Raw genomic sequence first — 12,691 nt, 5'->3', positions numbered from 1 at the left:
GTGATCAGTAAATCTCTGAATTCATCAAGGACTGCATCTGGTAGTCTGCCTCAAGACAGGACATAGCAGTTATGATTTCACCCACTCTGTAGTTCCTTTAAAATTTGTGCCCTGTGACATGGGCTACTCCCTCACCACTGAGCTGTCCAGATTGGTCTGGGACAGATTTCTTCAGCCTTACAGCTACACCGTAACTGCTTGGGCAATGGTCACTCTGAAGACTACAAGATATGTAAGATATAATACATTGTGAGAAAACAGGGAATTAAATATCCTTAATTATCCTGACATGTTACCATTAATGATAAAAAACATTATTATTCAACATACGTTTTTCAAAGGATGTTTCTTTTGTTAATCCCAGGGCTATCAAAGTAGGGGCTCTGAGTCACACTCTAATGTATGTTTGAACCTATTCCTTGGAAACTGATAGAAGCTCTGTTCCTTCAAGACTTTAAAATAAAAACCGGTAGCACCAGATTTCTGCCTCCTACCTTGCACATGTCTGTCAACCAGGACTCTTCCCCCTCGTCTATGAAGCCATGGATGATGAAACGAGTCTTCCGATCTGTTTTGAAATTTGAAGCCTCAATGGTAGATGGATCATCCACAAGGATAGTCTGTTTTAAATCAAAGGGAGTAGAAATTAAATATTGCTTTTACTAAATCTGTGGCTGATCAATCTCGCAGATTATTTCATAGACCAAACAAAACTAAAGCCATGAGTTCAATTCCAGGGATGGACAGTTTGTTGTAACCTGTCCCTGGTCACAGATTACACCCCTCATCCTGAAAATCTATCTTTGGAATGCAAGTTCTTGGTCACAAGGGAGACTTGGCAAGATTTTGTAGATGGCTCCATGTAACCTCATTCCACTGCTGGAAAAATAATTTTAAAAATCAGGTCCTACCACAGGAAGAAGGGTGGGGATGAAAAGAATAGTGATATCACATTAAGGTTTCTAAACCTCGTGGAAAAGTGCTCCTATCCATAGGGATAAAAATAAAGGATCCATGAGACCTAAGTTAAAATATGAAAGTCAAAGTTATCTTTTTGTGGGAGCTGAATAAGTCCTTGGACAGCTATATTAGAAAGAAAGATTGATTCTGTGGTCACATGGATGGAAGATGGGTACCTTGATGTTATGGAGACATTCATAGCCATTGCATTCAGAACTCCTAATCTAACCACCAAACCTTTGTTATTGCATCCCATTTTTGGTTTTAAGGGTTCAGTTGATGCTATTAAATATGTAAGAAGCTATATGTACTATGTTTTCTCCAACTCAAGAGGAGAGAATAACATAATGCAAAGGACAACTTTCTGTCTTATACTAAACTATTGCCTCATGGCTCTCCTGTATGACCCTCAAGTTCCACCTTGGCACCATTTTGCTTCTCCTATTTTTTAAAGACAAGAAACTAGGTCAGGCCCCATTCAGAAAAATCCAGAAACAGAAACACTGACTGTACAAATGCGATCATCTTCCATTTACAAGGAGAGTTATTGTTGTTGTTATTTTAATAAGGCCCTCAACAATCCGGCTGACAACAATCTTTCCATACTTATTTAATGTTACTCTTCTTCATGTACTGTACATTTCAAGTAACTTTTATAGCCATTATTCCCCAGACCTATCTCTCTGTTTCTTATCTCTCTACCATGCTAGGTATGCATTCCTTTCTCACCTTTGCCTAAGGCTCAGTTTGAGTACCACCTTCTCTTTGAACCTTTTTTGGATCCCATGAGTTGTCATGCTCTCTCCTTAAATTGTCTCAAATTTATGACTCTAGTTTGCATGTGATGTCACCTATGTGGAATGTAAGCTCTTTGAAGGCAGGGATTGTTTCTATCAACAGTGCCTAGCACAGGGTCTTGCACATAGTAGGACTTAATAAGTTTTGGTTTGATTTGACTATACATGCATAAGTTATATTTCACTCAATAGCCCATAAAAATGGGCAGACAACAGACTATGTCTAAGATATTTATAGAATGAAAGTAAGTCTCCTTGAAATAGGAATCCAATTCCCTGAATGCATGTAAGGGTTTGTTAATAGAGCAGTTAATTTACTAGTTAGAAATTAGAGTTGGAAGGGACATCAGAGGCCATTTACTCCAATCTCCTCATTTTGCAAGTGAGGAAACTGAAACCCATAAAAAGAAAATTACCTACCCCAAATCACAAAGTATCAGAACTAGGATGAGATCCTCTATCTGCTAGTGCCATGCCCAGGACTCTCTCCACAGTACCATGATTACCATGAGGAATTCCTCTATTATAACACCACTATCACTTTGACATCAAAGAGAAATGATTTCTTTAATTCCATAAATTGATCTTACTTGGAAGTTGTTTGGATTTTCATTAGTGTAGAGAAGGAAACGGATATTGATTTCCTCAGGAGACCAGGGGAGTGCTTTAAAAGGTCTCTGGAGAGTTCCAGACCATGGTTTGTCATTCGAAAAACAGCCAAGTCTTTTAAAACATATCTCTTTCCCTGTGGTAAGGGGATGAAAAGCAAGATATTACTAATTCTTGATTTTTATATTTATAAAATATATTAAATATATAATTACACATCATTATATATTATATCTATAGAATATATATTTCTATTAAGGACATTTATATAACATCTTAAAATTTGCACTCTATACACTCTATGTGCAGCATCTCATTGGATCCTCATAACACCCTGTGAGATAGTTACTACAGATATATCTTCATTTATTCATAAGGAAAGGAAGACTCATAGAGGTTTAGTGATTTGCCTATTGTCTTACTGTAAAACCTAGGACTTACTGCTCCCAAGACTAGCATACTGCATACCGTGCATTACTTTTCAATTTCAGGTATTCAGAAGGACTAAATAGTGTCATTCTAGTTATCACCCTGATAAATGGAATAATTTTACTTAATAAATGTTTTTATTGATTGGCTACTTAATATACAATGAATAGAAAAAATTATTTACAGGAAACCATTAATCTTTGTTGTGTGTGGTGAGTCCTTTGTTCTTGAAGAGGAGCATAACATCAGGGACATGATGACATGATTTGCAGTTGATTTGATTTGAGGGAGGAGGGCTGTGCAAGGTCGCCAGCCTTACTTTCTCTTACAGAGCCATCTGGGTCCAGTGCGGAATATTTGAAAATAACTAAGGCCAATCTAGAAATAATCCAGGATCATAGCCTTGAACTTTGACAAATTATTTATTGTTAGGATGTTAAAATGGTCCTTTCATTTAACTTGAAGTTGGTTGAGGATTAGTGAAATTTGCTGCTGCTAATTTAATAAAGAATTATTTTTACAATTTTAATAATAACTAACATTTAAATAGTCAAGTCAACAAACATTTATTAAGCACCTACCATGTGCCAAGCATTATGTGAAGTGGATATGTTATTATTTACAAAGTTTTTTCTTCACAGCACCTCTGTGAAGTACCACATATAAGTATTATGATTCCCATTTTATAGAAGCAAAAACTGAGGTTTAGGGAGCTAAAGAAATTTGCTCACAACCACCACAATAATAAACATTTGTTTTTATTTTTTTAGAAAGGGGAAGGCAGGGCAATTAAGGTTAAGTGACTTGCCCAAGGTCACATAGCTAGTAAGTATTAAGTGTCTGAGGCCACATTTGAGCTCAGGTCCTCCTGATTCCAGGGCGGGTGCTCTATTCACTGCACCATCTAGCTGCCCCAACATGATAAGAATTTATTAAGTGCTTATTACATGCCTGGCATTGTTGTTGTTTGTCCTTAGTTCTCTAAGAGGACCATGATATCAGGAAGGTAATGCCATGACTTACAAGTGAATTGGATTTAAGTGAAGCAGGGCTGTGCAAGGTCACCAGCCTCACTTTTTCCTCTGGAGCCATCTGGGTCCAGTGGCCAGATATAGATCAGGATGACTAGAGATGACCCTGGATGACACCAATCACTATCAACTAATTAGAAAATGATCTTTTTCAGATCTCTGATAATTATAACATACACATACATGTGTGTATATATACAAACATATATATGTTTATATTTTACTTACATACATAATATCTCACTTGATACTCACAACAACCTTGTGATGTAGGTGCTATTACTGTTCCCCTTTTACAGATGAGAAAACTCAAGTCAAGAAAGGTTAAACAATTTGCCCAGGATAGCATAGCTTGTAAATATTTGAGACAGGATTTAAACTCAGATCATCCTTACTCCAAGTTCAACTCTCCAATTTGCTGCCACCCTACCTTATGTAGAGGAACATCTTAATTTAAAAAGTATATAATTAAAAAAAAACCTGGTCCATAGACTTAGAGCTGGAAAAGACCTTAAAACCCCCCTCCTCTAGGTAGCCTTCCATAATTAATTCTATTTAAAAATATTTATTAAGTGCCTTTCATATATAAAGCACTGTTCTAGGTGTTGGGGATTCAAATTTATAAGAACAAGAACCATTTCCTGATTGAGAAATGATCAAAGGCTATGATCATGAAGTTCTCAAGGGAAGAAACTTAGGCTATCTATAGCCATGTGAAAAAAATAATGCTCCAAATCACCATTAACTAGAGAAATGCAAATTAAAACAATTCTTAAATTCTACCTTACACCTATCAGATTGGTAAATATGACAAAAAAGGGAAATGCAAATATTGGAGGGACTAAGGGAGAATAAGCTATGTACTATTGAAGGACCTATGAATGGGTACAGCCATTCTAGCAAAATAATTTAGAATTAAAAAAATGCTACTAAATAGTACATGTATTCATTGATCTAATGGTCCCACTGCTAGGCCTATGCCCAAAAGAAACCAAAGAAATAGGAAAAATGTGTAAAGTGGACAAAACATTCATAATAGTTATTTTTTTTGGTAGCAAAAATATGGAAATTAAAGGGATGCTTATCATGTGAAGAATGGCTGAATAAATTGCAATGTCACCAATGTGATGAGCTACTACTATACTATGGGGCCGCTAGGTGGTGTAGTGGATAGTTCACTGGGCCTAAAGTCAGGAAGAATCATCTCCTGAGTTCAAATGTAGCTTCAGACACTCATGAGTTGTGTGACCTTGGTTGTCACTTAATCCTGTTTGCCTCAGTTTCCTCATCTGTAAAATGAGCTGGAGAAGGAAATGGAAAACTACTCCAGTATCTTTGCCAAGAAAAACTCAACTTGGGTGATGAAGAGTTGGACATGACTGAAACAATTGAACAATAACAACTATTTTACTTTGAGAAATTAGGAAATAAGTGATTTCAAATATTCACAGAAAGACTTATATAAACTGATTCAGAACAAAGTAAGCAGCATCAGAACAATTTATACTATGATATCAATATTATAAAAATTAAAAAATTCTGAAGAATTTTATAAGCTGATGAAGAATGAGATTAGCAGAACAGCAGGAGAACAGTTTTTATAATAACAGCCATTTTAAGGACAAACATAAGTGCTAGGGCCAATGCAATGACCGTCTATGGTTCCAGGGGATCAATGATGAACCATGCTATCTACTTGCTGACAGAGAAGTGATAGATTTAGGATGCAGAATGAGACATATATTTTTGTATACATCTAAGACAGAACATGTACCCAGTAAAGAGAAAGGGGGATGGAGGCAGAACCTTTGAGCATATTTACATTTAAGAGACAGCTTTACATTTTAGGAGGAAAAGGAGGTAGAGGAAACAGAAATAATCAAATAGGCAAGTGAAGAGCCAGGAAAATCAGATATTATCTGATATGGTAAAGGAAGGATTTTAAGGAGGGGATAGTCAATGGGGATGAGGACTGAGAAAAGAACATTTGATTAATCAATTATTTATTTAAATTAATCTATTATTCAAACTATATCATATTGGTGTCCACCTTTTCCAACTATATTTCAGGTTGACCCTTTTTTCTTTAACAAATTAATCTCTGTGGAAATCCTGGGTCCTCAGTCTTTTTTTTGAGTGACCAGGACATTGCCTAACATCCAGAGCTTTGTTCTTTGTTTCTGATCTGCCCCTCTTTGAACAAAACTGTTAAGTCCACAAAATTCGAATTGATATTTATATGTCTATGAGATACCCAAGATGAACCTAAGAGAATGATAAAAGCTCAGAATTATTGCCGTAGCTCCAAGTGAAGGCAGACCTTGGCTCCTGAAGGAGCATGTGAACCATAACATTCTCTACTAGATACTATGGATATTCCTTTCTTCTGTCTGAGTATCTGACATTTATGCATATCACCTGTAACTCTAGTGATAGCCATGGAACCTTTTACTGAAGGTCCCTTTATGAAATGCAGCATAGATACATCATCCTAAATAACTCAAATATGATTAAATTCTACTCAAAGAGATATAAACGACATGCTCACCTCTCACTGTGGCCAGCAGGAGAAGTGTAATGGTCCAAAGCTGCAGCATCTAAATGAATTAAAACATTTTTATATATATACATGAGTCTTATACGAATAAGATGGACCCTGGAGCAAGTAGTTTACTCCATGTACTCTGAAGTAATATTTCTGATATTTCAGAATTATGTTAGAAATAATTGTGATGTAAGATCGGTATATATACAATGATACATGAAATAGAATCATAAAATATTAGGACTTGAAGGATTATAGACTTACAGCTAAAAGGAGGCATTAGACATAATTTAATCCATTTTTTTCACTTTACAAATGAGGGAACTAAGGCATAGGAACAAGGTCAGACAAGTAACTAATGGCAGAACGATAAATAGAATGCAGATCACCAGACTTCCAGTTTCTTTCCACTATGCAGTGTCTCCTCCCTCCTATACCACCCAGTTTCCCTGTAGGAAATATAATTCCAGTTTCTAAGCTTAAATATACTTCCCTGGACACCCTGAAAGCTGCAGCTTACTGTGTAGTCCCAACTGGTTCCACCCACAACTACACAGCTGGACATGACTTTTATAACCATGCTTTTATCCTTTGGACTTTCAAAGGAAAGGATATGGAAAGATGGAAGGTGACGCATATGCACTTTGACCTTCAATAATCATAAACACATAAAAGTTGATTGCCACAGTAAGCAGAGCTATTTATAGAGTGAGGCTCTACAAAAGGAAATCTGGAGGTCTGGATGAAAAACAACTTAGTTGATTTGAGTTGACCATCTCATTTGGTGAGAGGTATGATTCTCAAGGTGATGTTGTAGAATGGTTATGCTTAGCCCATGCTATGAACCTGATTAGAACTCTGAACCCTGTTAGAAAATAGGAGCCCTCCTCGTTGCTCTCTAACGACTATTAGACTTTCAGGAATGGAAATATTTCTATGGTTTCTAGTTGTGCATAAACTCGGAGGGTCCTTCTAGCTCTAAATCCATGATTTTCTGCCCTCTCTGAACAGATCTAGAACTACAGGGGACGTCAGAGGTCATCTATTTCAACCACTTCATTTTATAGATAAGGACACTGAGACTCAGATAGGTTAAATAAGTTGATAGTGGGGACCCAGGTTGTTGAGTATCTGAGGTAGGATTTGAATCCAGGTCCTCCAATGCCCTGGTCAGTGATTTCATCACTATATCACACTGGGGGTGTAGGGACTAGCAGAAAAGACTAGCACCTCTAGTGTGAGGACCTGCTAAGCCATTTTCAGGTCTGCTTACCCACTTCTGCTCTCTACCTTCATCCAACAGGCTATAGCATGTGCAGCAGCCACACCCCAGTAAAACCACCTCAGCGTGGTCTCATCCATGTTAAGGGTAACTGACAGGCCTCAAACCTGTCAATGAGTTAAGGAGAGGTCTACCCCAAACATGTAGTGGGTGTATGAGAATAATTTGTTCCAACAGCCATGCAGGTGACGGAAGCAGGCACTGTGGAGTGCTTAGAACTTGGTCAGACATTGAAGATGCCATGATCATGCACTGCATTCCAAACCATTGCCAGTTGTCTTAACTTTTTTCTTTCCACTGGACTTCGACAACTTTGGAAGAGAGTGACGCTGACGTCTTTGTGCAATTCTGCCTCCCTTAAATACAGTGATTCACAGGAGTCAAGGCATCTCTTCATGATGTCATTGGTCTTTTTCGAAAACAAAGGATAAAAACCAAACAGCAATGAAACATGTCATACTGCCTCCTAATGGACAAATTTGCATCAGCTTAATGATTTTAGATAGCTTAAAGAAATTGTGCACCAAGGAAAGCATGCACATTATCCAAACATGCTTTTATTTAGAAAATTTTCCATTTGCTTTTAGAGTTTAGAGCTGGTGCTACTAACATGCTGACAAGAAAGGAAAAGCATTTCCCAAGTCACTGCCAATGGGAAGAGAATGACCTTTTGAAACATGAATCAGTATCTGCCCTTTTAGCCATTTGTGTTGGCAGTACTTTTTTTTTCTTGGAGAATTTCAAACACAGAAACAGTTTATACTCCATAAAATCCTCTTCTGATAAATATCAGGGGTCCATAAGAGAGACCAGGGTGTCTGAGTAGAGAGAAAATATATGATATGATTCTTTGCAGATAAGATTTTCCTGTAAATTTGCCCTGAATTTGGGGAAAAAACTCAAGAGTTTCGGAACTGGTATCTTTAGGGAAAAATAGTTTTCAAATTGTTAAAGTGAGGAAGAAAAAAACTTTGGAGATGTGCTATCTAACACATATACTCCATCTCCAGTAATTTAAGTATTTCAGAGATCTGGAGCTTAGAGACTCTATTGTCAAATGCTCTGATATTTCAGTGGTTGTTTTGGTCTAAGTTGACTCTTTAAAGGCTAAAAGGAAAGAAGTCAGTTTGAAAGTAAGTTATAGATCCATCAACCCATGGAAAAATAGGTAGAGATAGATTATCCAATGGATAGACTCACTAGAGTGAGGGTGTCCTGAGTTTGAATCCTGACTCAGACACTTACTATGTGTGTGAAAGGGCAAGTCACTTAACTTCTCCCTTTCCTCCTCTGTAAATGAAGGGATTGGACTCAGTAGTTTCTAAGGTCCCAATCAGCTTTATATATAGGATCCTATGAAGTTGAAAGGCCTAAGTATTGTTAGCTATAAGTGACAGATGCCTTCTAATTTTCATGGATTTGTGAGAAACAGATCTGCAATTATATGCATTTACACCTGATAAATTCATTTTAGGAGAAATAAGAACAGTGGACAGTCTTAAGGTGGGTGAAGTCACACCAGGATATGGGGTAACCTAACTCCTAAAGTCATGGCCTCTTGACTTTACAGAGCTTGGGGAGGGTTGGAGGAATGGGGATGTCAGGAAAGGGGCCTCAACAGATGATGGTCCCTCAATGTAGTAACCTGACTGTGATATACACATTTAGAAGACCACAAAGCAAATCTTAGGGGAACTGGTAGGTATCAAAAGGAAATGCTATCACCTCATTTCCAGAAAACTGGGAAAAAAACCCTGAATATTTGTTATGGAGACTAGAGGTAGCTAGCTGGGGCAGTGTATAGAATTGTGGACCTGCAGTTAGGAAGATCTGAGTTCAAATCCAGCCTTACTTACTAGCTGGGTGACCCTGGGCAAGTCACTTGGCCTCTGTCTGCCTGAGTGTCCTCAAGTATAAAATGGAGATGATAAAAGCACCCACCTCCTAGAATCGTTGTGACAATCAAATGAGATATTTGTAAAATAGTTAGCACAGTGTCTGGCACATAGTAAGTGCTTAGTAAGTGCTTCCTTACTCTAATCAGAAGAATCAACTAACTATCCAACTTGTGACATATCTTCCTCCCTCCCTCCCTCCTTCCCTCCATACCTCCCTCCCTTCCTTCCTTCCTTCCTTCCTTCCTTCCTTCCTTCCTTCCTTCCTTCCTTCCTTCCATTTTCTTCCTTACTCTGGTGAGAAGAATCAACTGTCTACTCTTCAACTTATGACATGTCTCCCTGTTCTATCTGTCAGTTGTTTTATTACTCACTGGCAACTTATACCAGGAGTCCCATTATCCTCCATAATGCTTTGCAAATGAGGTAGGAGGCATAGCCCAAACTTATTCATTTTGATTCATTTGCCATTATAATTAGGGAAGAGTTTGAAGATAATAGTCAAAAGTATTTTTTGGATTATTTGTGGATTTCAATTGTCTGTGATTTCCATGATCTCCAAAGATGTGCTCTTAATATCACTCTATACAGCATTCAGTCAGGGAATGCAAGAAAACATTCTTCTTTGGATTACTGACAATTGCAATGAACATATATTAAATAAAACATCTCTAATAGATGGAATCTATTCTGGTAGTATAACTTTTTTGCCTATAAATACAACAGAATTTGTGACCAAAAACATTTATTTTCTTAATCTAACAAGGTAAATGAAACAGGAGAAATATGAAAGAATCAGTCAATAAATATTTGTTAAACACCCACACCCACACCCACACCCACACCCACACCCACAGCACGTTCTCTGCTGGGAATACAAAGAAAGGTAAAAGACAGTCTCTGCTCTCAAGGGGCTCCCCCTCTAAGGGAGCAGATGACATGCAAATAACTACGTACAAACAGGCTCTCCATGGGATGAATTGGAAATACTCAACAGAGAGAAAGGACTAGAATTAATAGGAGTCAAGGAAATACTTCCTGTAGGATTTTAGCTGGGATTCAAAGGAAGCTAGGAGGGGGAAATGGAGGGGGGAAATCATTCCCTATGCATGGGGGGCAACTAGAGGAAATGCCTGAAATTGGGAGATCTTGTTCAAGACGCAGCCATGAAGCCAGTGTCTGGGGATCATAGAGAACATGGGGGAGAAGTGGGGTGAGTATAAGAAAACTGGAAAGGTGTCAGTGGGGAAGGTTATGAAATAGACCTGGAGTCAACAAAGGACAAATCGATTTGAAAAAAACCTAAACAAATACTTCTGGGGAAAAAGATTCAGAGTAACAGGTGTTTTGTTGGATGCTATATGGGTGCTAGAAGATGCAGGGGTGAGATAAAAAGCTGCATGTTGAAAAGGAATTGGCAATGTCATGTGGTGGCAAACAAGCCAGTGCTACTTATGTTTGAAAGTCTTGTGGGAGAATACCACAGTCACTGGGACTTATACAACTGATCAGATTTTAGAGTTGTTACCTAGATCTCAAGATGAAGAAACAAATGTACAAGGAGTTTGGAGTACAACCAACATAATCCATTGGGGTTTCATTATGAATGAGGGGAGTGAAGGCTTAGTCTGATCTGTGCTAACAGAAGGTCCAATGGGGCAGGTACTTCAGGAAGATCTCTTCGAGCTTCCTGCTAATAATTCCCTTCCTCTCTCTGCTCCCATGTGAACCACCCTCTCCCCACCCATGTGAGAGCAAATCCAGAGCTCCCACTGCTTTCTGACATTCAGGTCCACTCACTCCTTCCCAAAAGGAATGGGCTATATTCATCCCTCATCACTTGGATGTGAAGAGAGTCAATTGCAATCCTTTAGATAATATGAAGTAACCCTGGACTGTACCATTTTCTAGTTCATCTTTGAAACCATCAGACCTTTCTATTCTCCTGGTAACTGAACCTTCCTATGTGTTTGGTCTCTCCCAACTAGAAGGTGAACTCCTTGAAACAGGGACTCTTGCTTTTTTGTTTTTATTCTCAGGTTTTTTGCATAGGCTGGGTACACAGAAAACAATACATTTCATTTCATTCAATTGGGATATTCAAAGAGTAGCAGACTCCAGACATATATAACTTTAGGGGGCAAAGTAGGGACACATGGCCATATTGCCACGGAAAGTCCCAATTGACAGATTATGGTTATTATTGTGATATTATTGTTATTATATTATTATTGTTGATAGACCAGAACTTGTGATATTATTTGTTATGCTTGTTCAGTGCTTGTAATTTTTTCCTGGGTTCATTTTCCCATTGATCCAATGGGATAGTTGCTATATCCCTTCTCTTATCACCGTCCCCTGCCCTCATGCCAGGACATTCATAGCGATTTAGGTTTAGCATAATTATAGTTGTGGACCTTGGCAAATACTGCAGAGCAACCAAGAGAACTAAGCATCCTCTTCCTGCATTTTATTTGTCCACTCTTGTCTTGGCAGCTAGGTGATGCATTGGATAGAGTGGTAAGGCTGAAATCTAGGAAACCTGACCTTGGGCAAATCACTTAATCTCTGTTTGCCTCAGTTTCTTCATCCACAAAATGAGGATAATAATAAATTATAATAAAACAAATAATAATAATTAATAATAATAAAATAAAAAATAACAAAACCTACTTCCTAGAGTTGTCGTGAGGATCAAATAAATGAGATAATAATTGTAAAGTGTTTTTAGCACAGTGCCTGACACATGATGAGGGCTATATAAATGTTAGTTATAATAATAATAGTCTTTATTTACCCCTTGGCTTCACTCCTTTGAACTTTTCCATTACACCCCCAGCAAACTTATCATCAATAACCTCATTATCCTGCAAAATCAAATCAGCCTTGGTACCTACACCTCATCAGAGCTCCAAAAACCTCCATTTAAGGGACAGGCCTCTCTTTATTTCCCACCTGGTTTCAATCCTTTGACTTCTCAATCATGCCCCTTTGCTGAGGACCTCCCCTTATCCCACCCTTTCCAGTTTCTTTTTGTATATTGTCTTGCCCCCTTCCCCCCACCCCCGCACCTCTCCCCCAGATTGGAAATTCCTTGAGGGTAGGGGCTATCTTTCTTTTTCATATTTGTTTCCCCTATGCTT

General features: G+C 38.0%; 1 protein-coding gene across 2 annotated transcripts in view; it reads right to left on the bottom strand.

The window, feature by feature from the left end:
• The window catches only part of LOC138168666 (pancreatic lipase-related protein 2-like), a 28,133-nt gene extending 21,710 nt beyond the window's left edge, over positions 1-6,423 (bottom strand). For both annotated transcript variants that reach the window (XM_069097574.1, XM_069097575.1), the window contains exons 1-3: positions 6,375-6,423; positions 2,348-2,502; positions 495-620 (exon numbers count right to left, since the gene is read on the bottom strand). In XM_069097574.1, the coding sequence (XP_068953675.1) occupies positions 495-620; positions 2,348-2,502; positions 6,375-6,423 (330 nt within the window). The remainder of the gene's footprint in view (positions 1-494; positions 621-2,347; positions 2,503-6,374) is intronic.
• Between the last annotated feature and the right edge of the window lie 6,268 nt (positions 6,424-12,691).

Source organism: Petaurus breviceps, unplaced genomic scaffold (genome assembly GCF_028583685.1).
Source record: "Petaurus breviceps papuanus isolate PSGF00001 unplaced genomic scaffold, PetGlider_PUasm1.0 37, whole genome shotgun sequence".
Classification (NCBI taxonomy): Eukaryota; Metazoa; Chordata; class Mammalia; order Diprotodontia; family Petauridae; genus Petaurus; species Petaurus breviceps.
This window is presented reverse-complemented; position numbering and strand designations above follow the sequence as displayed.